Source organism: Poecilia latipinna, unplaced genomic scaffold (assembly GCF_001443285.1).
Source record: "Poecilia latipinna isolate Pla-1442-1.1 unplaced genomic scaffold, P_latipinna-1.0 Scaffold3985, whole genome shotgun sequence".
NCBI lineage: Eukaryota > Metazoa > Chordata > Actinopteri > Cyprinodontiformes > Poeciliidae > Poecilia > Poecilia latipinna.
The window spans coordinates 6,163-32,798 of record NW_015116601.1 but is presented as its reverse complement, the minus strand read 5'-3'; the positions used below and the strand labels follow the sequence as shown (position 1 = coordinate 32,798).

Sequence of the window (26,636 nt, the reverse complement as noted above, 5' to 3'; positions counted from 1 at the left end):
CCCCCCCTCCCATTATGAGTTTGTAGAATACAAATAGCCGTATTAGCGAATGAATATGTTTTTAAAATGTTGGAAAATGTGACCAACGCGCACGTTTACCGGCGAAAAATCTGGATTTTACGCACGCAGACAAAGCATTTATTATTTAGCACAGAGCGTTTCACACGATTCGATTGCTATTCAGTTCAAACTGCCATGGATTCAAGCCTCTGATTTGTAGCTGACATGCAGTCCTGTCTATCTGTAAATCTGTGGCTTTCTTTGTGTCGTCTAGCTGGTTTGAGATACATTTTTTTTTATTATGCATTTTAACCCCGAAGAACCGACAGACTGAGCTGATCGGAGATAAAGCGTGTTCTGGATGCAACAGGCATGTGTGGAGCCGGGTGAAATTCACGCAAACACGCTCTTCAGAAGCAGCGCTTCTTTTCTTTTCTTTTTTCTTTTCTATTCTTTTCTTTTCTTTTTTCTTTTCTATTCTTTTCTCTTTTTTCAGCTGATTGTGATTGCGGCTCATCAAATATTGCGGAAATATTTTATTATTATGTACCGGACCGTCTGATTGGACGCGACGGGCTCTTCGGCCGCACATGGCACATTTCCTCCAGCGGGAAGCAGCTCGCACGGACAGAGCGATCAAACGCCTGCATAACGCTTCCTTACTGAGGAAATGCCATCCATTGAGCCGTTTAGAAAACAAAGACAACGGGATCTGAATATTAACTCAGACTGCAGCGTGCTTGAATGCTTCGGAATATATATCTATATAAATATAAAAATAAATCCAGGACCAGGCATGTTATTTCCCCACACCCCGGTCTTACGTCTGCTGCACTTCTGTGGAAAAGTGGCGTCAGGCTCATGCAACCTTACAGTAAACGACTTTTGGCCCGCATCTATCAGCCTGTAATCACTCACTGCCAGTTTTCCATTACATGACCTCCTGTTTCTCTGTTTATTGGAGCAATAGAATATTTTATCACGCCTCTAGCATTTCGTATAACGACTCCAAGGAATGTCCGTGCCTCTGCTGCAGCGAGTTTATCCATCCATGCTTGTTTTATTACTTAACAGGATTTTTTTTTTCTTTCTCCGTGCCGTATTTCTGGATAAGAATTCCCGGCTTGTTCGAGCTGGCCGCTTCCCCCTTTCTTACTGGAACTGAGCTCGGTTCACACGTGCTGGACAAATCCCATACACAGTGAGTCATTGTGATAAACAAAGTTCCAATAGACTGCCGGGATATCCGACGGAAAGTCGGGAATAAGTGGAGGGGGGAAGGCTCGGGGAGCCCGGGACGTGCGTAAATTACGCGCAGCTGACAGGTCCTCCATCTGTGGAGGAGCAGCGATCTGCTCAGAAAAGTGTTTATCCAATGCAGACACTCTACGAAACCCCTGCTGCTTCTCCAGTTGGATTTTTTTTTATTGTGAAATAGGGTCGAACTCAGAAAACTCTGAAAAAGGATTAAAATTACTGTCTTGGTGTAATGAACCATCACAGAAAGAAAAAAAAAAAGTGTGGGTTTTAGTATGCTGCAGTTCCATGCTATATTGGGAGGATGCTCAAAAGTTGGATATTTAAAGGACGATGATAAGTCAAAAAGAAATAAGCAAATAATGAAAACCTTTTCAACTAGTTGACGACTCGATCCTTTCTTGAATTCCTGTTCATAAAAACAGCTATTCTTTGGAGTGTTTGGTTTGGGGTGGACATTACCCTCTCTGGATGCCCTTGGAGATGCAACTGTGGATATATATATAAAAAAGAAAAAACCAACGGAAACTGGTGCCTGTTTTAGGTTTAAAGTTTTCCACAAATTAATGCTTTCTTTAGTTTCCAGATGGGCAGCAAACCGACCCGTTCCACAGAGCAGATGTTTCATCACCGTTGGTCTCATTCTGCTTTTTGTAGAACAATGAGATGTGCCGGACACCTTTGGGCTTCCCCACATGATTCACTGCATGTGTCACCGTTCCACTCTGGGGGTTACAGTCGACGTGGATTGAATCATTACTATAAGCCTTTAAACAGGGGGGGGGGGGATGTGTGAATTTAATAATGGTGGGAGGCGTTGGATGCAACACCCGGTGTTGGTGCTTCCAGCAAATTTATGCACTGAGATGCTCAGAGGATTAAGAGGCGAAGACGAGTTTTGGCCGAACATGGTGACTGTTTTTCAACCCGTTCATCACTCTTTTTTTCTCTCTTCCCTTTTGTTGTTTTTTTTTTTTTCCAGAAGTACAGGGTTGACATGCCTGGCTCCAACAGTGCCTTCATCCCTACAATCAATGCAATCACAACCAGCCAAGACCTGCAGTGGATGGTGCAGCCGACCGTCATCACCTCCATGTCCAACCCGTACTCCCGCTCCCACCCGTATGGACATCACCTGACCAACGGGCCGAGCCTGCTGCCGCACAACACACTGGCCCGGCCCGGGGTCATCCGCTCCACCGGCGACCTCAGACGGCGCAAGAGGGAGGAACAGGTGTGTTAGTCTGAGAGTTTTACATCACAGTCACCCCCGCCTATCGATCCAACAGCTCGTCTAACGCGTCTTCTTCTTCTCTTCTGCACGCAGCTGACCCCGGAGGAAGAGGAGAAGCGGAGGGTGAGACGGGAGAGGAACAAGCTGGCCGCAGCCAAATGTAGAAACCGCAGGCGGGAGCTGACGGAGATGCTGCAGGGGGTGAGCATCACCGTCCAGCTGATCGGTGCACAGCTTATTTGTGAAGCCGGGCGTTCTGGCGAGAGCCTGAACTCCACTCCTGCTTTTGCAACCCCGCCGGACTGGTTTGACTCTTTAAGTGCTGGCTCTGACTGAAGAAATGACAGGCGTTGAAAAGCTTTTTGTCTCAGGCGGCTGCAGACAGAGGTTGGGCTGTCTCGTAGGCAGACAGTAACGGCATCTAAATGGACTAATTAGTGGAATTAAAGAGAGGCTGAGCTTGTCAGACAATTAAAGAGGAAGATAACCTGGAGTAGTGGATCTGGCCGTAGGCAAAATTTTAAACGTCGCACACCAAAAATCAAAAAGACCATCACACTGGATTTTTTCCTTTTTTTTTCTCTCTTTTTTTTTTTTTTTACTGATCCAAAAGTAGAAACTTTCCAGTGAAATTAAGCCGCAATGTTTACTTGAAGACTCGCGTCAGTCCTCACGAAGGACTTCCTGATACCTTTGCCCATGAGTCAAAGTTCTCAGACAGCATGTCGGCTTTATCGCTGCCGGTCTGACGTCCTGCAGTAATTTCCTCCTCTCTTTTTCTTTTGATTTGACACGTCTGTGTACAATGGCCAGAGGAGATGGCATCCCCTAGAGACACAAGCAACACAGAGTCATTAGGCGACGCTCAAATTCAGACACTCGGCTTACAGGTTGCATGGCGTTGGTCCCGAGGTCTCCTGACAATAAATCAACAGAAACAGAAGCGGATGAACACTGCCCTCTTTTGGTGTTTTAGGAAATGACAGAAACCTTCTGGAGGCTCTGCTGAACGAATTAATAGACTTGGTACAGATTAATGATCGTTTTGTTTCCAAATCTCTGAACAAAAGGCAGTCTGCCGTGTGCTGCGTGTTACTCCCTTCGCTCTCAGGCTTTTCTGTATGATTACTGTCAGATTCAGACAGAAACAGCCGCAGGAATTCTGCTTAGAAATCGACTGCGGCACGTTGCAGAAGCGAGTGAAACAAAGCAAAAGAAGATACAAAAATAAAAACGAAATAAAAAAAGGGAGAACAAATATGACAGGTCTATAAAATTCCCAAAAGAAACACAACACTAGAAAAATATAAGAAAATAGATAAGTCAAACAACTGAATACCACCAAAATAAAAAGGTCTTGTTATAAAAATGTAAATTAAAAGAATGAAACAAATACTAATTGTTTTTAGTATCTTAATAAATAAATGGCTGAATGAAAGAACAATAAATGTAAGAAAAAAACATACAAATAAAACATATTTTAAAAAATAAAAACAGAACATCAGTAATAGAATAAATAATGTAGAAAAATTAAAAATATAAACAAAAGAGAAGAATCAGAAGTAAATGTACTGATTAACAATAAATAATTATATTTTCATAAAATATAATTATTTAAATTGATCAATTGATAAATAAATATCAATTTAGGAAAAATATAGGAAAAAATAAGTAAATAAATAGAATGGAAACTGGAAAATGACAATAAATCATTTTGGTGGAATATTTTGAAAATGTAAACCAAAAATATTCACGTAGAAAATAAAAAGATAAACGGCATTAAAACAAACAAATAATGGGGGAAAAAAAACAAATACATAGATCAGAAGAGGAACAAAATATATTACAATGGAAAACAATTGCAACTAGGAATTTTTAATGAAAAATAATTTCACAATAAAAATCCCCAATGTAGTTATGTTATTTGAATATATTATCATATATTTATACATATAACTATTAAAATCATTACAATGTAATATTCGCATATTGTAATATAATAATAATGTCATATATTAGTAATAATGATAAAGATGTAAAGAGATATTACTTGATTTTCAACACATATGGATTTAAAAGTTTAACAGTTTGTCCAAAAATCTATTTCTGACGTTTATTTCGTATTTCCTTCAAAGTTTGTCCATAGTTTCTCAGACCTGTCGCGCTCTTGCCGCTGCCCTAACATCCCAGCTGATGTTGTCCTTCCTCTGAACAGGAGACCGAGAAGCTGGAGGAGGAGAAGGCCGACCTGCAGAAGGAGATCGAGAGCCTGCAGAAGGAGAAAGACAAGCTAGAGTTCATGCTGGTCGCCCACAACCCCGTGTGCAAGCTGCCCGTCGACGAGCGCCATCAGCAGTCCAGCCACCACCAGCAGCAGCAGCAGCAGTGCAACCCGCTGCAGCTCACCATGCGCCCCAGCCTGAATCCGCGTGCACAGATGAACCAGGTGGTGGTGAAGCAGGAGCCCGAGGACATAGAGGAGGAGGTGGGCAAGCCCCAGCGCTCCGTCATCAAGCCCATCTGCCTGGGAGGCGGCGGCATCAGCGGCGGGATGTACTGCCCGGACGGAGACAGCCTCAATACGCCGGTGGTGGTGGCGTCCACCCCAGCAGCCACGCCAAACGCCCAAAACCTCATATTCACCTATCCCAACATGATGGAGCCCGAGAGCCCCTCGCCCTCTTCCGAGTCCTGCTCCAAAGCCCACCGGCGCAGCAGCAGCAGCGGCGACCAATCCTCCGACTCCCTCAACTCACCCACGCTCCTGGCGCTCTGAGTCAGCCAGGGCGGGGCGCCGAGGCCCAGCTGGGAAACAAACACTGTGGTTGAAAACAACGAGGACAGACTGCCCCTCCATCCCGAGACCCTCTGGCTCTCGCTAAAGCACATTGAAAAAGTCCAGACCAAGCTGACCGTGTGAGTCGGCTCCCCCTCCTGATGGGAGGCAAGGGAGGTTGGAGAGGGGGAGACCCGTAAGGGCTACGCCGCGTTTCTTCTTCTTCTTCTTCTTCTTCTTCTTCTTCTTCTTCTTCTTCTTCTTCTTCTTCTTCTTCTTCTTCTTCTTCTTCTTCTTCTCCTCCTTCAGCCTGAACGTTTTTGTATCCATCAACGTGTGTGCAATCATCCGCCATCCCTTCAGCATTTCAACTGCAGAGTGTTGATTTGTTTACTGACATTTACGACAAAAAAAAGAAGAAAAAAACACAACCATCCAGAGAGCGACTTGTTAATATATTTTTCTGAAAACACCTAAAAAGCCATGCGGTCGACGCTTGCACTCTGCCGATCAATCTGTAACAAATCACCAAGCGAGGTCAGCATTCTGCTGGGATTTCTGCAGAGGCCAAGACTCTCATTTTATTTTATTTTATTTTTTCCTCTCAGACTCTTATGACTCAATTCAGGACAGAGTGCACACTTTCTCATGTTATTTCCATCTCTCTCTGTGTATTTATGACCTGTGCTGGTGGAATTTTCTTGTCCTCTCCTTTAAATCTGCAAGGTGACCTGAGGGTGACCTCCTCAGCATTACAGAGAATTTGAGCCATCCAGCTCCTCAATAAATATTTTCTCTTTGTTTTGCCATAGTGGCTTGAATTTGCAGTAGTATTGTGTGCTTTTTTTTTTTCTTCCTTGGTGATTCTGTACCTGAACCCTGTTTTTTTTTTTTGTTTGTTTGTTTGTTTGTTTGTTTTTTGGACAAAGTGTATGTGATTTACATTGATGTCAGGGATTATCTCTCATGTGTTTTAGTAGAACCCCCGTCGTTCGTGACGAGTGACTGTGGCAGAGGTGGTACTTTCAAAAAAGAAAAAAAAAAAAAAAGGTTTCATTTAATTGTTGTGAGTCGTCTTTTGCTCCGACATTAAAAAAAAACAACAAAGTTTGAACAAAACCCTCCTCCGCTTCGTTCTCTAAATAAACATCCTTTTGTTCCGCCGCTGCCTTCTCAGGGGCCGCTCGGGTTTCAAAAAGCCAAATCCGCTTTTTCTTGGCACGTGTAAATCCTGTGTTTCATCAGTCCTCGTCTAAAATAGAAGGAGGGATTTTTTTGGTCAAACTTGAACAAAAGCCACGGTGGTCCAGATTGTCGCCAGCTGCCAAATGATGTCAACCCTGTTTATATATATAAATATGTATAGGCTATATGGTGTTTGTAAAGCAGTCACTTTTAGTACAACAAAGATGTTTAAACCCAACTCAGACGGGCTGGTTTCTGGGTGCAGGAGGTACTTTTAGACGACGAGGAATAGGATGAAGAAGACTCTCTCTACAGCTGGCCTGATGTGAAAGAGCGAACACTTTGAAGAACTTCTTGTTCATCATTTGTATATGTTAAAGGGGAAGTGGGCTTGGGCTATCATGCACTGACAGAACAGCGATATTTACCATATATTTAGTTTACTTGAAACATTCCATATGAATTTAACGCGACGGGGTTTGAACCCAAACAGCCCTTTTCTTTTTCTAATGACAAGAATTTGAGATGATTCCCGGATGCAGAAAACTACATTTTAAAGCCAATCCAAGCTGCTGCTACTCGTTTAGAAAGAACTCGTCAGCTGTTTTTTGATGTAATTTTAATTTGACTGGCTGTTTTCAATCAACGGGGGGGGGGGAATCTTTAATTTGGCTGGACAGCACAAAGGGACAGATCTGAGAACCAAAACCGTCTAAATGTCTTTATGTCGGAGCGTTCTGGAGCCCCCCTCTCCACACACATAGGAAAGCCATCGACTGTAGATGTTCTACTGTACATGTCATCTGCTGTCTGTCGCCAGTTGAACTACAATTTCTTCTTCTTCTTCTTCTTTTTTGTTTTCCCAAATGCTTTAACTGTTCAAAATGATTCAAAATGAATAAAAACAGCAATATGTATAGCAGTGTTTGTTAATTTAAAAGAGTAATAATAAAATAATTTTCATCTTGGAAAATGTCTGTTTTCATGCTTTCGTTCAGGTCACCGGATGTCGAGATTTTAATTTAGGTCCATTACTTTTGCTAATGATGGCAATATTACAAATACATTTCATATGAGGCACAAAATAAAATCAAAGCTTTCCTCAGCACTTCTATTTTTTTTTATCCATCTATGAGGAATACAAACTATATATATTTTTTACTTTAATATTGAGCAAAAAATAAAATGCATGAAATCGAAAATAAAAAATGCAATAAAAAAATTGCAATTAAACAGAAATTAACTTATTTTCTACATGTAGTAGAAAAAGGTGTATTTCAGCTTGCACTTGTTTTATGTGTGCAAAACAACAGTGTAGAGGCTTTCCATGGTAAAAGACTCAAAATAATCCTGAAGTGTTACAATAGACGTCCTTGTATCCTGAATAAGCATTAGCAATCCCATTACTCCTTTTAAATGACAGAAACCTTCAGGTAATAAAATTGTCCATAGTAATAAAAGGGAACAGAAAAAGCATTTTTTCATGAATAACTACTTAACAGAAAATATCAGAATGTCATCAGCATATACCGTGATACAGCAGCTGGCGCAAATGTGCATGAAAATAAAAAAAAGAAAATAAAAAAAGTAAAAAAGCCCCAGTCATTTTGCTCATACAGTGAATTTATTTAGAAATAACATTTGTCCACATGTGACTGTGAGCTAAACGGTGTTAAGCCAGGAATATCTATTTCCCTGAAAATCAACAGGTGATGTAACTTGGCTGATGCCTCAGCAATAAATGATGCAAAAATAATCCAGGAGTGAGGAAAGATAATAAGTCATGATGTCCTGAAGAACAATAAAAAAACCACATCACTCCACCTCTATATTTCTAAAATACAGATATTTTCAAACACTCATATTGTCATAAGTGTGATAAAACACAGAAAACCATTTTCAAGAACTCAAATTACATTTTTAAGTCATGACTCAAACTGCTGTAGGATTCTCAGTAAACAGATAACATACAATGTCATAATATCATCAACATAGATGTTTATATATTATCTATCATAGATTTGCAGTTGTGTGACTTAGATGAAGACATCAGGTATCTACAAAAAGCTGAAAATCTGCCCCAAGAGAGTACATATTAAGAGAAATATTTGTCCACATCCCACTGTGAACTATATGTATTGCATCAACATGACTAAGAAATAATGACATATACAGATTTTGACATAAAGACAAAATTATCTTCAAATTTTCAAAATTATAAGAGTAGCTTTAAACTATTCCAAAGAAATATAAAAAATATCCATGCAAAAATGTTTCAGTATGAAAATACTAGTTAGGCCTAACTACAGCGTTTCACGTAAAACCTTGATCTTTTTTGTTAAACTGTGGCAAATCTAGTTCAACTAGACACAACTAAACATATTCTGTTTTGGAGAAAAACATGAAAGGAGCATCAGAAAAAGTTCAGTCACTGTTGTCAAGTTGATCACAAACTGTTTTTTTTTTTTTTTTCAGGGCCGACAAATGTTAACCAGCAGAACTAAGTTTATTATGCGTGGAGTGTATTACTAGAAGTTCAAGACCTTGGATGCAACACCAATTTAGGCTGAAAAGATCAGTTTTTGTATTTTTCATAAATTCACTGATGACACACATTTTACTTTTTAGAATTGAATTTAAGTTTGGATTTTTAGTAAAATAGCAACAATAGGTTATCTAGTTCTGATCGTGGATCATTTTATCATGTTATTTCTGGCATAAAGACGAGTTTTTGTATTTTTATCAAGTCAATGATGGCAAATAAGCATATTTAAAATTTTACACGTGCATGTAAGTTTGGATTTTCAGACAAAATAGCCACGATATGTTCTTCTGATCATGGATTCCTTCTAACTTGCTATTTCTGATTATTTTCTGGTTATTCAGACTAAACGTTTGGATAAAAATTAGCCACACATGAGAGAGCAGGATCATTTTCCAAACAAGACATTTGTCAAAAGGGTTCAACTTTGTTTTTTTGTTTCCGTTTCCTGCTAATAAGAATTTTTGTAAAAAAGGCTGAGGCTTCTTCTTCTGGGTGCAATGGTAAACATCTTAGCGTTTGCTGCCCTCAAGTGGAACTGTTGTGGAATTACAACACAAAGAAGAAGGCTTGGCTTTAATAACCTGAACTACAGGATCACTGCGCTGCATCATTGCTCAGACATGCACGCTTATAATGTTTGTTTTCACTATGATTCAGAAAATCTTTCACCTGCAACACGAAAGAAATTTTCTATTGTACAGAATTGAAGAGAGCTTGGTGTGACATTAGTGAGACTATTAAGGTTGTTTCAGACAGAGTTTCATGACGTTAGCTGGGATTTAATGCTACTTTGTAAACAGAAACCCAGATTAACCACGAGAATTAAGGTATCCCGATTCTGATGGAATTTAAAAAGTTGAGTTTTTAGGCGTGGTCCTATTGGGTCAGATAGTCAATTCAAACTTTTACAAGTGGTTTCTTGAATTTGACTGTACTACTTATACCTTCATAATATTTCCAGGACTTACTTGGTTCTTTCCTACAATTTACAGATTCCTTTGCGTTCTAAGAACGGACAGAAAACCTTCAAAAACTTCCATTGAACTATCATGAAATGCACATACTACCTACTCCATTATAAGGTGAATTTAAAGTATTTTGACATTTTTGTTTGTTCTAAAACCTAAGATTAGATATAAATTTGTAGCTCTTTAATTTAAGACTGACACATAATTTACACAGTACATAGGTTTTATGGCTCTAAATATGTAAGAAGGCCAAAAACATCTTTTTAGACTGAGCGTTCGTCACGTCACACATAACTGAATAATTACATATATTTGCATTTGTTTATTTGTCATGAAAGAAAATCCTACCATACGTGGCGTAGACTCTGGAGGAAAGTGGAGTATCATCTGTGAAAAGGAAGGCAGTGTCTTTGAGGATGCCATTCCTTTTACATCTTCAACTGGTTTAATCAGCAATAAAATTGCAATTTTGCAAACTTGATCCTGTTATAGCTATTTTTACACACGTCTCTATTGGTGAATGTGCTCTTTGTTGTTTTTATTTGCCCTGCATGTATTCTTCAGCAAGAAAGGATGAATGTAATCAGTTTTTGTACAGGCAGAATGTCTGTGTAAGGACCTTCTCGATTCTGAGATGGCTGCTGTCCTGCTGACGGTGGCTTTCATGAAGAAAAGCAGTGAAATAAAATCTAAGTGAGGCACCGTGTGATTTAAAGTGTGAAGACGTGTCAAAGGAGGATGAACTAGATGTCTCTAAGTGCTGATTTAAATATTTATCTGAGCTGAAACCTCAGACTAAGTACTGACAGCTGCACTAAATGCTTTCAGCTGCCACTGAAACAGATTTGGATACAGATCAGTACACTCGCTCCAACAGTGAAGTTGGGAAAGAACTGTGTGAACGAATGCTCTGAAATTCTAATAAATATTTATGTGAATTCATTTATTCAAGGTGTTCTACCTCAAACTATACCGTCTCTGCCTCTGATGAAGCTTGGAAAACTTGTTGAAGATGTTAGTAATAGGAAGAGCAACAATAAGCAGCCCACAGACGATGCACAGGGTTCCTATCAGCCTCCCCGCTACAGTAACTGGGATTGTGTCACCGTAGCCCACAGTGGTCATGCTGATGGTGGCCCACCACCAGCCGACAGGGATGGTCTGCAGCTGTGACTCTTTGGACTCTCTCTCTACAAAGTAAATAAGAGCAGAAAAGAGAGAAACCCCCAAAGATAAGAAGAGCAGCAGCTGCCCCATCTCCCTGGAGCTGTGCCTCAGTGTGGAGCCGAGAGAGCGGAGTCCAGCTGAGTGACGGGCCAACTTCAAAACACGAAACACTCGGGTCAGCCTCAAGATTTGCACCACTTTGCCAACATTCTCCAGCTCTTTACTCCCGTCTTTCTTTGTGTTATCACAGATTAAAGTCACATAGAAAGGGAGGATGGACAAAAAGTCGATGATGTTCAGAGCGCTGCTCAAGAACTTCTTGGCTGAAGGAGCAACAACCAAACGAAGAATAAACTCTCCCGAGAACAGAAGGATGCAGATGTTTTCCAGCAGGACTAGCAGTGGGTTTTCTATGCGCTTTTCATCAGAGTCCCCCTGATGAAAGTCTGGCATGCTGTTCAAACACATGGAAACAATGGAAACAACCACGGCACTCACAGACAACACAGCCAACACTTTGGCTGAGGTGGAGTAACTGGGATTCTCAAGTCGAATCCAGATATTCCTGCGAACATTTGCACACCAGGAGCCTTCAAACTCTTCCAGCTCGTCCTCTAAAGCGGAAAGATTCTCAGCTGAGGAGCCTGAGCTTTGGCGGTGCTGATCAACATCCCTCTCATCCAAACATATCTTCCGCATCAGCTCCTGAAATCTGTTGCTGCAACACAAATCCAGGTGGTGCTCCTTGATTCCCCAGTACTCGAGCTCCTGGAAAAATGAGACCACACACAACCCGTCAACCAAGTGGAGCTTCCCTGTGAGGTAGAAGCTATGGAGGGAGCAGAAAAAAACTGGGTTGCGGTCGAAATAGAACTCGTTTTCAGAGGAGCTGAAGTCGTCACAGAGCTCCAAAATGGCTGCTCTGGAGGTGCAGCGCAGGAGGCGGGCGAGGCGGGTCTGTGGCAATCTCCTCAGGACAGAGTGAGCCATGCGCTGCCTGAATCCTCCGACATTGATGTTAATGAAGCAGCCATCAGCCTGGTGAAGGACTTTGCCGTATACCATGATGAAGCACCTGCTGCTGTCAAACTCCTTCCTGTTTAGAGCCCCTGCAGACCAGAACACAGGTGTCATGTTGAACGTCATTCATGCACCACGTCTAAATGAAATACAGAAGACGAAATGTAAAGCCGGTAAAGCAGTCATTTCTACTGAAATAATGGCAGAGACTGATAGCATTTTTTAAAAGGATATTCTAGACAAAAAATGATTAGTGGTATCACTAACACTTATAAGAACAAACAAACATCTGTTACAAAGAGGCAGCATAAAGTTACCTGACCTTGTGTTGTCGAGTGGCTCTGCTCAGTCCGGACTGCAGGAGCATGTGAGCGAACAGCAGACTGAAAACTCTGCACAGCTTCTCCCAGGCTGGGACAAGCTCTCTTAAGATGTTTAAACTTTCATGTGTGATGCATGGACAGGCCATGGCGCTGCAGCTCGTGTGAGATCTCCAAGGATTTTAATATGCTTTGATGCTGGGCACTGACATTCTTCCAGAACCGTAAATGTTTAAATGATATTTATGCAACGGCAAAAGGATAAACAAATCTGCTCTGGTCTTTTTTTTGTTGTTGTTGAGGAAATATTGTTTAGAGTTAATTTCCATACCAGCTAAATTTCACAAACCACAGATAAAGCTGGATTTTTGAGAATACTGTGTATTGTAGGGTGTCATCGGGATGAGCAAAGTCTGGGTTTTCACTCCTGGATCTAAAACCCTTGTTTCAAATCTCAGAGAAACAAAAGAAAGAGACAAAATAAATGAAATTAAAATTGCTTGTTAATATAAAATTGAGAACTTGTATTATTTATTAAACAAATTAAGTTACCCCCCCAAAAAAATCTGAGAATTTAGTGAGTGTATTTACTTTTGACTTTATTGTAAAACCAGATACAAACTTCTTATGCTTAAGAAATTAAAACATTTGAAGACAAAATATATTTAACTTTCAAACATATACAAAGTGAAACAAAGCTGTGAAACTGTCAACAGCATGTATTCATTGAGCTGCTTGTTTCTAATAACCACGTGTCTGCCTTTTTAGGAGATCTGAACATTTAGCACAAAATAAAAGGCAGATGTTTAAAACGTCCCTTTTCTATCTGAAACAGAGTCCTGCCAGGCAACTTTTGTTCCTTACACTAGTGCACTGTGGCACAGCGGGCAACAGTTATATTTACTGATCTCCTGTTCCAATGCGCAGTGTTTACACACACTGCACATCCAAAACTGGTACTCCTGGATAGGACGACCGGTCACGATGCATGTGGGCAGTTTTCCCTCAGCTCTAATGAAAAAAGAAAAGCAGAACAGGTTGAAGGAATACCAGGAAATGCTGTGGCAACTTTAAAAAATCACTTTTCAAAGAAGATAAAGACCCCCTATGCTCTGATATGTCATTAACATAATCATACGTACTTCCAAGGATGGTCTTGGTGTTCTTTGCAGAAGGCTTATTGTTTGTAGTATATTGTTTTGAGTCAATACTCTAACAGTGGAAATGTCTATGGATATAATGAGGGTTTGATCTTGACACTGTGGCTTTCTCACCCCTCTGAAGAGCGCTGGGCCTCCACCACGCGGCTGTCCTTCGGGGGATATTTGGTGAAAATCTGCAGGGCCAAATCCTCGTAGAGCTGCCGCTGCTCAGAGCTGAGGCTCTCCAGAGATTCCAGCTTGATGAAGGCCTTTGAGCAGGTGCCAAAGGACCGGTTCGCTGCAGAACACAGAGCCAACAGGGAGTAGATCTCAACTGCGGGGATGACGTCCTCGTACTCACGAAGATGAAGGGCTGTAAGATGGAAAACACGAGGCAAAGTTTAGTGGGTCTACAAACCGACAAATTTCCACTGAAAGATTTCCCAGCAGATTTAAGCTTTAGACTAACTGGCTTTGTCAACAGCTGGCGAATGAAGTAACACAAGACAACATGTCATACATACACAAAGCTCAGTTGAGTAAAAACAATCGTTACATCATCTTCATCTCATCTGATTTAGAAATGGGTTTGACTTTAAACTAAAATTCTGATTTCTGAGACATTTAATTATTCTGGAAGTCCTAATGGAGTATATAAAGCTTATTTATGAGTGATTGTGATTATAAGTAATTCATACGCCCATTAGGTTTAGGCAAGAATGAGCACAGATTGTTGTAGTGTGATTCCTAAGACTTGCAAAGATATGATACTTTAGAAAATATAGTTATTGATTATATTGATGTTTGCACAGGTCCATGTTTTACATCTGATCTGCATGTTTCTGACTGTTACTGTAACACCAGGAGGAGCTAGATGATTCACAGTGGGGGTTTGGGAGGAGATTTCCTCAATGAAACATTTCAATGGATAATTTCAGGATTTCAGTTTTTGAACACCAGGTGGCAGAAGACTTCTAAAAATAATAATCTAGTCGTGTTTATCTTTTAAAGACTGTACAAAACGATCTGATGAATCTGGTTTGTAATTAACAGAATCTATTCAAACTCCACAAATATGAGCTGTTTTTTATCAATCATCGTAAGAAATACCGTAATCATTTATACACATTTAAATTATATTGATATATTTATAATTTTAGGTAAGTGGGAATTATTCCGCACCTGTCCGTGTGGCGTTCTCTGGGTAGCCTGCATGGAGCTGCCTCTGAGCGAGCAGGAAGAAGTGATACGCTTCAGCTCCACGCCAGGCGCTGTCAACGATGCGATTGTCTGACGACGTCGCATCTTCTTCCAGAAGGCCAGCAAGTGCGAATGTTGCCTAATGACAAATAATGATACACACAGTAGTACATAATGTTGATTCAGTAAGCTTGTCCAAAGCAATATTTGCTTTATTGAAGAAACTAACTACACACTAAATACAGGGTACAGATGAAGTGAATTAAATTACCTCTGACTTCTTCCCTTTGGCTTTGATCTGCTGGGATGCCTTCACCTGCTCATGGTAGTCCTCAACAAGCTGAGCTGCCAGAACGTAAAGCTTCTTCACCCGCAGAGGTCGACTCATTTTCTTTGCCTCCTTGTCCGCTACCTATAATCAGAAGTCCCGATCACACTCCTCAATTCACCGTTCGACATTTGCAAATAAAGTACTGTTTGGTTGGTAAGTGTAGATTACTACTAACAAACTGGAGCTGTGAGGAGGAGCCTGAACCAGTAAGAGACGTTAATCTTAGTTTTATTCGTTGCTTTTAAAATAAAAAAAGAATGCCATCCAAAATGTAAAAACTTCCTGGTTGAACAGACTAAAACAGAGCCAAAAACACCCAGCAAACCCTGAGCCTGGAGTTCTTCCAGCAGCTCGTAAATCTTACTTGTGGCTTAGTAAGTTAGTGTCAATTTTGGCCAAATCTCACTCAGCCAAGGAGAGATTTTATCCAAGAAAGGTGTTTAATTCCAGGGAGTCATGAACAGACTTTTTGACCTGAATATAATAAAACATTAAAAAAAAAAAAAAACTTGTTTGTAATGATAAAAATAAAACTTTAAGCCCACCTTAAACATGAGTTTAGCTGCATCAAGAAAGTGGTGAGCTTTCCGATAAAGTTCCACTGCTTCCAGAGTTTTATTTTCCTCCAGAAGATGAGAGGCATATTTGGAAAGGAGAGATTTGATCTCCTTCATGTTGTGAGCTCTTGCCAGTTCCACGGCTTTGTTCCACTGATGAAAAAGCAATTAAAGAGAAAGAGCATCAAGTCCTTTTTTGATTAATCACTGCAAAACATTAAATTTATAAAATAAATATTAAAATTCCCTAAAGAGCCGCTTATAAATGTAAAATTTAATAAAATCAAAAGCTCTAATGTTCATCATTTTACATTGTGTCAAACCAAAGAGCTATTGCAGCAAAGATAAAAGTTTTAGAGCAGGATTCACACTCAAGAGCCAAATATCTATGAGTGGGTGGGCAGGAGGATCCAGGTTGGCTGATCTTGTAGGATCCGTGCGTCACTCGGAAACTCCGGCGCCACAGCTCATCCGTCTGGTTCTCACCTGGTTCAGATGGACGCATGTGTCCACCGCTGCTTTTGGCTGGTTGGACTTGAGGTAGGCCTTCACAGCCTGCTCACACATCCCCACTGTGGCAAACATCTCTCCGATTTCCTACACACAGATAGGCAATAAAATGGGATAGGATGTAAATTTACAAATTGTCCAAATGCCCGCAAATCTCATGGGAACAAAAAAATAATTTATTTAAGTTTGGTGCACCGGTAATAGTTTGTGATTTTCAGGGAGGTCTGCAGCTAGCTGCTCAAGGCCGTTGTAGTCCTCCAACTTGTAGTAACAATCTGCCAGCCTCTCTTGGTTACGCCCCTTAAGGTAGTATGGGACTGCCTTCACCCTTTAAAGGAAGATGTTTAGAAGTGAGAACAATGATTCAGCTCCTTTTTTACCCTAAACAAAAAAGAATTGAACGACAAACGGGGTGGTGGAGATCAATCTTTTTGGCTACTCTCTTCTTCAATTGTTTCTTTTCAGAATCAAATTTTTCCCCATTTTCCTCCAAACTAAGACGTCATAATTGTATAATTACACAACAATCCACAAAGAAAACTTTTTTTGTTGTTGTCATTGTTTCTACTTGACATGTAGAAATGCTCCCAACAATTAGAAGATGAAAACTAGAATTAAATACCACTTCTGTCTGTCAGCAAAGTAATCTCCAATGCCATTATTGGCTTGAGCAAGCAGAGCGTCATCTGAGTATCCAGAGCCTGTGTCGAGAAGCTGCAGAACCTTGAACCAGTCTCCCAGCTTGATCCTTAGGTTGATGGCGAGATCCCTACCGAGACAGGCACCGTCACATATAAATAACTGATTGAAATTCCAGAGAAGTTGGCATAAAGTGTCTCCATGTACCTCCGATCCATATGCAGATACATGCTCTCAGCTTCCTCAAATCTGCCGAAGTAGGCAGCCACTTCGGCTTGTTTCATGGGCTCGCTCTGCAGGTTGCCCAGGCGCTTGACAAACTGAATGCCCGGGTAGTCTTTGCAGCGGACAAACGCCTCCTCGGCTGTCTTCAGATCCAGCTTTTGTAGGGCTGCCTCGGCCAGGAGGTGCCTGGTAGGTTAGCAATGACACATGTAGATTAGGGCTACATAGCATGAAATGCATTCATTTAGAATCAGTTCAGTTCAGTTCAGTTTATTTATTGCTATCCAAGTCAATTGCATACATCTCAAGATTTCTGAAATAACTCTTCAGTGGAAAAGCCTAGAGTTGATGGTAAATATGATTACTATTACAGATTATGACAAATACATAAGGAAGGCTGGTTTTGTTGTTACAGCCAGCTTTTAAGTGATCCTGCAAGAACTGACACCTGACCCAGAGAACACACAATTGCAAACACTCACACAAACTGCTGTTTGTACTCATATGGGAGCTAGACTTTTCTGTTGGTAGGGTAAAGAAAAGTTCAAATATTATGAACCTTTTAAAAGTGGATTTGTTTTATTACTTTAAGGTTTTTACAATCTTTTCACTCCAAAAAGTCAACATTACAGTGCGAGCTACATGTCTGCTCCAAAAAAGAAGAGTAAGTTATAAACATCAACAAAAGAAATCTGGGAAAATAATTCCAGCACCGCGTTATGAAAAATTCACCAGAGTCTTGGGTGAGGATTGTCTTCAATGAACTGTGAAGCGTCTTCAATGCCCACTTTCTCAATCAGTGCTCTGCTGTCTCTCAGGGAGCGGATTTCAAAGTTAAAGAGGTTGTCTTTGTTTGGCCGCTCTGGATTCTGCACAGAATCAACCCATGATCATCTGATAAATGTGCATGGACTGAAACTACGTAGTTATCTCAAGAAATGTACATTTAGCTGTTAAATGTTGACACGTAACATTAAAATAATTTTGTGACCAAATTTTAAGTTCACAATGTTTAAAATAAAAAAAAAACTAAAAAAAACTGAGTTAATAACCATTGTGATTATTTCTTGTCTTAATTACTGTAGTTTACCTTCATAATCTCATCAAGCAAAACTGATTTGATTTCCAGATCTTCAAAGTTGCAGATGTATCCAGAGGTTTGAATGGGCTCCTGTTTAGTAAGATTTAGAAATGTGTTAACATATTCTAACTGTAAATTAGACAGCTGTACACTTGCTCTGATCACACTCAAAAGCTTACTTCCGGGTCAAGGTTCCTGAACACATACATCCTGGTTTTCTCCATCACCGCAAACAAATCCGGATTGTCATTTGCCCACTTCAAGTCCCAGACATCTTTACGCTCAAACTTGGACGGATCTCCTGCAGCGGCCTGGTCTCCTGTCCCTTCGCTTCCGGGAGGACGAACTTCCAAGTCCAACAAAGTCAGCAAGCCCGAGATGTCAATTATGGCCAGACGACTGAAGATGATGATAAATTATGAGACTTAAAATCAGAAATATAATGTTCTTAGATTATTGTTAAAACTTATCTTGGCTTATTCTGCAACACAGCAGATGTCAGTTAGTGGTTACCTGGAGTTGCAGTTTAGAGACAGATAATGAGCTCGGCTGTTTGAGGAATACTTCTGGACGAGGGCTACATTTGGAAGGGTGTATCTCTGGATGATACCGGACTCACGCCCCTGTAACAACAAAGACTTATTTCTTTTTTCTTTGAAATGCCCTGCTGCTGAAATGTGCTATACAAATAAAATTTGATTGATTGATTGATTGATTTTTACAAAGATATGTTTTTACACACGTGTGACTTTTATTTCAAAACTTTAAATCAGCGAGACAACAAGCTGACTGACAGTACAGAACTATTGCCTTGACTCACTGAATTGACTTCCTTTCTTCTATTAAACAGAAATGTACATACCACTATCAGGGTTTTATCTGTTGCTGTAATGCAGCAGATGGGATCTCGAGTTGTCTGTTGAAAATAAAGCAGAACAAATTAATAAGAAATGTAATACTTTTTGATTCATAGTGAACTCTTTGTTTTATTCGTACAGCCATGTTAATTACATAGTTAAAATCATCTTTAAGTGCTTTTGTTATCTTGAGATAGAAGGGAGGGTGCTATTTTGAAAAGCTTTTAGCGAAAGTGGAAACTTTACCAAACTGGGACTTTTGAATGCATAAATACTAAAGAGGCAAAAATATATCTTACTGCAAAGGCATTTGAAATGTCTGGATCATCATCGTTGCCTCCAGATGGATTGCTGTCGATGTGATAGAACCTGCAGACAGCGGAAACTGAGTGCATGAGCAAGAGAAAGCACACAGACAAGCAGCTGCCGTTCCTCGGGTGTGATCTTTGGTCCGGGTGCGAGGCTAGTCTTGGCAGGGCAATAAAACACAACCATACTGTCTGGAACCTCAGTGGTATTTCATGAATGAATGAATCCTTTTCACTGTGCTCTCAGGGCCAACTTTTTGCACTGTAATGATGAGCCAGTAAAGCACAAAATAGCACTGTGGTTCTCCACTATAAGCGTTGAGTGATGGGTTGTGTAGAACGCAGAGATTTATGAAAACATGTTGTTTTCTTTCCTAAATATGTGTGTAAACCTTCTCACAGCTGATAATAAGGGAAAATGTAATAAACATGTCTGGACTCACCTCTCCCTGCCCCCTTTCTTTGTTCTGGTCACTTGGTTGATCTCCAAGGCGGTCAGTTTCTTTGCCACTCTGTATTGCCACAGATAGAAAGCTTCTTTGGAAGCAGTGATGACATGTGTCCTCGTCATGGTAACAAATAATGGTTCTAACCAGAAAGAGAAAAAATTCAACATGCAACCTGCTTAGCTTTTGGCAGCTTGGGATGAAATTAATTTGTGCCAGCTTTTTCTCTGTTATTTTACAGATTATGTGGGAAAAGCACTCATATACCTCCAGACCTTTTCCATATTTTGTCATGAACCACAAATTGTATTCAACATATTGAACAGAGATTTTATGCATTCAGTTAACACATAACAGTGAAACAGACAGAAAATGAGGCAGGGTTTTCAAACTCTTCACAAATAAACCTTTTGAAAGCATGCCAAGGATATGCATTAGGCTCCCTTTACTCTGGTACCCCCAAGTGAAAACGATTGCAACCAACTCCCTCCAAAATTTGATCTCAGTATAGACCCAGCTGGTCTGTGAAGGATGTTCTCTAATCTGAGTGATCCAAAATTACTTTACAAAAAAGAGTGGCCAAACATTTGTTGAACTGGTAAAGACAGGCAGCTGCAACCAAAGAGAAGAGATTGTGTCCACTCAGGAGGGCAGAACACATATGATAACTTGTAAAAGAAAAATATAAAAAATAAATAATAAATAAATAAATAAAAAACAGAGATCCTTTCCTTCCACTTAATAATTATGAGCAAGTTTGTGTCGGTGGAGCAAAAAAAAAAAAATCCCAAAAAAAACTTTTAAAGCTTGGGGTTGTAATGAAATAAAACATTTACAAAGCACTTTATTCCATACTCTCAATAATAATTTGAAAAATCAGTATTAGACTAACCGATGTCAATGTATTTGGAGTCCAGAGGAGTACCAATAGAATTGCAGAGGATCAGGACGTACTGAAAAATACAAAGAAGGTTATTATATGACCTAGATACCAAGACAGATCACACTATTTTGTAGTGCGAGATTTAAAATCCAACATTACCCTCGCAAGATTCATGGTTTCTGATCCAACATCGTCCTGTAAATCAGCAAATTAGAAAAACAAGATGAAAGAACAATCTCTATTTTCTAACATTAATCAAGTCACTGAGACTAAACGGAGGTTTTTAAAGTCATAGTAAAACCAATGTCTTATTTCTTTATTACCTGAGGTTGTTTTTCATCGGCCTTGCTGGCCAATATGCAGAAGTCCCCCGAGGTAGTGATAGAAATTAAGTTCTTGACATATTTCACAAACTTCTCGTTGTTTTTGGTGTCCCAGTAAACTACACAGTACTCCTGGCGTTCTGGCTTTGTGTAGGCGTACACCACGGTGCTGCAACAGTAGCCCCACTGGTGAAACACAAGGAAAAGTGTAAGAAGCATTACCCAAACCATCTCGGTCATTTCTATGTTCTCAAATCTCTTTACTTCTCTTGACACTAAAGACTTGCTGAGTAATTCAGACCTAAAGTTAAGTCTTTCCCTGAAACAATTAATCCAAGTATACCTTACCTAGAAATCTTGAAACAAGCTTATTAGTCAGACCATCAGGATCTCTTGAATTTAGCAGTGTCTAACACAAACAATCTGCCAGTATTAATAAAGAGTGTTAGTATTTACTTTGTAATCTGGCCTTATGTTGGCAAAGTAGATGTAAGAGTCCACAGCCAGGGCGATTCGCAGGCCTCCTCCCTCCCATGAGATCCCAGATAAGTGCTTCCCGGATACTTTCAGAGTTCTCAGATGCTGCACACAAGCAATCACCAGGTAAAGCATTGAAAGAAACATTTTTCAACCATTTCATAAGATTTTTTAACCCCCACTTGTTATTTTATTGGTGATTATCATCGTTATATTACTTTTCATATTTAATAACGTTATTGATTCTACCGTAGTCTTTGTGAAGTATAGAAATTATATTTTATACTATACTTTTTTTGATATACAGACTTGCCTCTCCAAACGGTGTGTAGAACTGCACCACATTAAATTCTTTGTCCATGTTTGTGGCTCTGAGGGAACCTGCCACTGCCAGCACACTGCCACAGTGGTTCCACTGGATACTGATAACATTCATCAGAGCGTCGATATATACCGGGTCTGAGAATAAAGTAGTGTCAAGTGGCTGTTAGAAAACATTTCTCTCACATTCAAAATCAAGGAGTGAAAAGGTTTTCAGTTGCTCACTCTCATCATTCTCATAGCGCATGATCTGACACCTTCCATTGTCGAAACAGATGGCGAGGCACGGACTGTCCGGCTCACTGTAACCCCCAGCTCCTGCATACCAGTGGATTCCAGCTAAACTGACAGCTCCGGTTGCCCCGGCGAGACAGCTGATGTTCATTTTCATCTGAAAAGTAACAACATTCAGAGTAAGCAAAAAGTAGATTGTGAAGCTGTTATACATTTTTAAATTGAGAAAGCATTCAGAAAAACAGTGGGTTCAGGTACAACTGTCACAATCTTTTATAACCAAACCAAAAGAATGTGTAACTTAATAATGTTCTTCCATGACAACATGAAAGAGTGAAGGTTGTGCAGCTCAACATGGCCGAGTTTCACAATATATACTCCATTTAAGTTCACACACTCACGATGAAGTTTCCTTGATTGTCATAAATATGTACTTCGCCGTTGGCCATGCCGAACAGCAGGATCTTACTGTCAGGAGACCAAGCAACATGAGCAAGTTGACTCCCTTTCAACTCCTTTCCCCAGATCCGGTTGCCTACAAATGAATACAAAATGCAAGAATCATACTGAAGATGTTTATATCCATGTGTTCATAAAGCAATGAATAAATTTGTTAAAATAAATTAAACAATTTAATCTTTCCAAACGTGAACTTTTACTGCCTTAATGCTACGTATTGTTTTCACTTAAAGTAACAGTACCATCCACCGATCCAACAATGACAGCCCCGTCTTCATACACAATGCAGATCTTCTGACCGTCAGCGTTCCAGCTCATGCTCCTCACTACTGATTTGTTCCTGTTGTTAATCATCTCCTCGTACCATGCACCTTGGGACACAACAAAGGCTGACAACTAAGCAACACAAATTCGCTACAAAGCAAACAAAATCTTACTTTGGCTGCTGTCCTCACCTTTGTACAGCATCCACACAATAATGAGTCCATTCTGGTCACTGGTTGTCAATTTTTCATTCCGTTCATTCCAGGTCACTACCTGCACTGCACCTGAAGGTGTTTCAAGTATGAAAAGGGAGATCATTTTTATTTTACTCATTTTTGCTTGGATACTACAATTGGTATGAATATAAAAACATAAACATACCAACTACCAACATAAAAACAAATAATAAAAAAAAGAAAAGAAAACACATAAAGCAATTACATATGCATTTCAAAAATATATTTTAGAATAGAGTGCTGGACTAAAACAAACGTAAGGATCAAACCCTATTGGCCGTACATCTTAAGAAGAAAGATATTTCTTTGCAATATGTGCTACTACTGAGTCAGACGTAACTTATTCTGTTATACTATGATGCTGGATGTAGTCAAAAAGTATAAATATCACCCCACAAAAAAATTGTAAGGGAGCATTTCTTTTAGCGTGTAAATTAATTTCACTTCATGCAGGAACAATCATGCAATATAATGCTGAGCACAATACTCACCACCGTGTCCTTCCAAAGTCTGATTCATGGACAGGTTGCTGGGGGCAGCAAGACCTTTCAGTCTATTGTCGTCTAAAAGACAGTAAAACCATTAATGAGATGATTTATTATTTATTGTGAGTTGTACAGTATCAGGGAAACATGTATTACTGCCTTCTTGTGATCACAATATTCAAAAATCTAATGTGACTGTGAAGTTAATACTTGCCCAATTTATTATGAGAATGCAGAACAAAATGGGGATATAATTACCTACAATTAAGTACACTCAATGTAGATATTAGCTTTATGGATGTTTAAAAGCAACAGTTTTGATCAATTTTCTAGTATGTTTATCATTTACAGAACAACCGAAGGCCTGTCCCACCGATAGAGTGGTACCACTTGTGCTTGTAGAGACTGAACATTGGGAGACCTGTGGTAAGCCTATTAAAGTTTCAGCAGATTTCATTTAAACTGTAATGGCTATTGTTTTATTTCCCCCATAATCTCAGTCACACAAATGTTATGTAACATTTCATAAATACACTCTGACACATACAGAACATTAATCCTTACTACAATTACAACAGGTATTTAACTGAAGGTTGAGGTTTTTCGGATTCAGCAAAACAAACTTGTGCATTATTAGGTAATGACGTCGATATAAAACAAACTCGCTCTACTTTATTTTTTTCTATAAGTGATCTTCAAAAATATTCATACCTCTTCAACTATTTTACTTTTTGTATAAAGTGAAATTCTGTATGTACTATACACTTCCAAATATTTCAGTTTTTTGTGAGGTTTTTGTTATAAGGTCTCCAGATGTTTTCCCTGTCCAGCTTCCCTGTCCCTGCTTAAGAAAAGCATCTATTTTTCTTAAGCAGAAAAATAATTTTATTTTGTACTATCAGGTTGAGTTCAAGTTGCTAGATTTCAGCTTTTTGCTTCTGGGCCAAAAGGTACATCTTTATTCTCATCAGACCAAAGGACCTCCTTTCAGGGGTTTGCTGTGTCTGTTACATGTCTTGTGTCATAACATGTATAGTACACCAGTGTGAAACATTATCTTATCATCAAACTAAATTCTCCATAACAGCTATTTTCCCCCTTGATAACAAAATAGTGTTTCTAGTTGTATTTACTGCTCTTTAGCTGTTTTCATCAATGACTATTCTCTAATTGCCTTGTGTACCATGTCATGTCATTCTTTCTCTTTCATGTTGCATTGCATTAGAAGATATTTACAGTTGTTGTTGTTCTTCTTCTTCTTTCTCCCCATAACAGAAACAGATACAATTCATAGTATTTTATAGTAATGTCATCTCTTCTGATATCTTCCTTATACTCCTTGACCCTCTGGTATTTTGTGAAATGTTCTTCTTTTCTGATACTTTCCCCATATTTTCTGCAATACTTCCATCCCTTTTTTTTTTTTTATTAATAACTGCTTCACATTTGAATTGCTATTTAATCTCTCCCCTCTAGGAAATGTTTTACAGCTGATTTGCTTGTATCTTTGTTTTGTTTATTACGGAGGTTTTTGTTGTTGTTGTTATTGTTTTATCACAACACAAAGCAAGTAAAGCTGTAAAGAAACCGAACTCCAGTTTTAAACTTTCAACTTACCTGTCTGTGTTTCAAGCTTCAACACTCTGAGCAGACCATCTTCTCCGCCACATGCAATGAACCCTTGGTGTTTGTTCCAGGACAGGCATTTCAGATGAATGTTGTTGGGAATAGCGATCTACAGGACACAGGGACGTAAGAGGGAAGTTGTTTTCAATATGACACATACTGGTCAGTGGTTTAACTGCTCACCTTTTTGCTGAGGTAAATGAACATGGTGGTTGCGGGATAATATTAACTCTGACTTTAACATACGAATATACAATAAATGTCTCGGTGAGGAAATGTAACTCTTAAAACGAGCTAAAATTAGTCGCGTGGCCTGTTTGAATGCGTCGTTTTTACTGTAGCCCACACCGTTAGCTTAGCTAGGTTAGCTTTAAATACCTACGAAAACAAAAGGAAACACATTTTGTTTTTTCTAACTGTACACAGTAAAGCCGCTCTTTTGTTATAAGAAGTAACGATGGGTACAGCGTTTCAAAACGGTTCACAGACGAAGTTTTACTGCTTTTGTTGACAGACTGGAACCATCAACGGCTTCAGATTCCAAACGTCTCCCATGGTAACCATAGACCGGAAGCATCAAGAATTTCGTGCTACTGGTAGTTGTAGTTTTTCTCGTTAAAGTGCTGCGGTAGGAACTTTTCGACCTAATCGCCGAAAAGTCTTGCTCGTTTGCTTGTTGTTCTAAATGGGATTAGGCTTTGCAATACCTTGACTAATTATGAAATTTCCATCTATTCATCCCGAAAAAGGAAAAACAAAAGGAAAAAGCATTAAAGCATCATAATTAAGACTTGTTTTAAAGTTAATTTGTCTAAAATTCAGTAAAATCACTGTGCTGCAAGTTATTTTTTGCGTCTAGTTTTGCATGAAAGAATTTAAACATGCCAAGGTTTGTAATTGTCTAAAGCGCACTGTTGCACATAGATTAAGCAAACCTAATTTTTTCATGAGCACAAGGCATTACACAAACTTTAGCATAGCATTTTATCTGAGTAAGAAAAATCCTAAAAAATAAGTGATGCCAAATTTCCATTAATTTACATTGCAAAGCCAAATTCTCAACTTTGAATTTTTTTGTTTCTTTGTGAGGTGCAACTCCAAATTACAATGTAATTTTGGGGAATTTTATGTGCTACACAAACACAAAGTGGTGCATTGATAAGTAAGAGGAGAATAAACATGTTTTTCAAAGTTCCTCTTAGTAAATGTAAATTCTTTAAACACCTTTTTATGAAATAGGTGCAAGTCTTTTGTTGTATGCTTCTACCAGTTTTGTGCAACTAAAATGTTGTGCAAAAAATAGCTCAAGCTTACTCAGAATTAATGGAGAACGTGTGTGAACAACCCCAGTCTCTCACTTAGTTGTCATTTAGCTCTAGACTTTGACCAGGTTATTCTAACGCATAAAATTCACTGGTCGAAACCAGTTCATTATTTCTCAAGCTGTATGTTTGGAGTTGTTTTCCGGCTGGAAGATAAACCTCACCCAAGCCTCATCTTCAGGCTCCGGCACTTTTTCTCTCTAGGATTTTCCTGTGTGTCACTGTATCTTCCGATCTG

At 39.5% G+C, this 26,636-nt stretch overlaps 3 protein-coding genes across 3 annotated transcripts; 1 reads left to right on the top strand and 2 right to left on the bottom strand.

The window, feature by feature from the left end:
* Positions 1-2,123: 2,123 nt before the first annotated feature.
* LOC106942011 (fos-related antigen 2-like) lies at positions 2,124-6,367 on the top strand (the record flags this gene model as incomplete). Its single annotated transcript, XM_015025179.1, has 3 exons — positions 2,124-2,491; positions 2,585-2,692; positions 4,707-6,367. Coding segments are annotated over 3 exons (1,037 nt in total), but the record flags the coding sequence as incomplete, so codon positions are not given.
* A 2,423-nt stretch (positions 6,368-8,790) lies between these two features.
* Positions 8,791-12,989, bottom strand: LOC106942013 (potassium voltage-gated channel subfamily S member 3-like). The gene has a single exon (XM_015025181.1). The coding sequence runs from the start codon at positions 12,276-12,278 to the stop codon at positions 10,923-10,925; it is 1,356 nt and encodes a 451-aa protein (XP_014880667.1). The 5' UTR covers positions 12,279-12,989; the 3' UTR covers positions 8,791-10,922.
* A 65-nt stretch (positions 12,990-13,054) lies between these two features.
* On the bottom strand, positions 13,055-25,648 carry LOC106942012 (WD repeat-containing protein 35-like). Its single transcript, XM_015025180.1, has 28 exons — positions 25,260-25,648; positions 25,068-25,185; positions 23,457-23,528; positions 22,921-23,013; positions 22,708-22,836; positions 22,408-22,541; positions 21,998-22,163; positions 21,765-21,910; positions 21,431-21,556; positions 20,975-21,160; positions 20,811-20,846; positions 20,661-20,721; positions 19,766-19,910; positions 19,314-19,383; positions 19,020-19,073; positions 18,671-18,780; positions 18,337-18,556; positions 18,167-18,247; positions 17,809-17,945; positions 17,059-17,262; positions 16,835-16,981; positions 16,408-16,540; positions 16,189-16,299; positions 15,691-15,855; positions 15,086-15,226; positions 14,797-14,953; positions 13,747-13,987; positions 13,055-13,483 (listed from the first exon to the last, which is right to left on the bottom strand). The coding sequence occupies exons 1-28, from the start codon at positions 25,281-25,283 to the stop codon at positions 13,333-13,335; spliced, it is 3,558 nt and encodes a 1,185-aa protein (XP_014880666.1). The 5' UTR covers positions 25,284-25,648; the 3' UTR covers positions 13,055-13,332.
* Positions 25,649-26,636: the final 988 nt, after the last annotated feature.

Coding starts and splice junctions, on each gene's coding strand:
- LOC106942012 (XM_015025180.1), bottom strand. CDS start 25,283: ATGTTCATTTACCTCAGCAAAAAG. Junction 22,542..22,707: donor CATTGTTGGATCGGTGGATG/GTACTGTTACTT, acceptor ATTCATTTGTAG/GCAACCGGATCTGGGGAAAG. Junction 15,856..16,188: donor CATGCGTCCATCTGAACCAG/GTGAGAACCAGA, acceptor CTTTTTCATCAG/TGGAACAAAGCCGTGGAACT.
- LOC106942013 (XM_015025181.1), bottom strand. CDS start 12,278: ATGACGTTCAACATGACACCTGTGTTCTGGTCTGCAGGGGCTCTAAAC.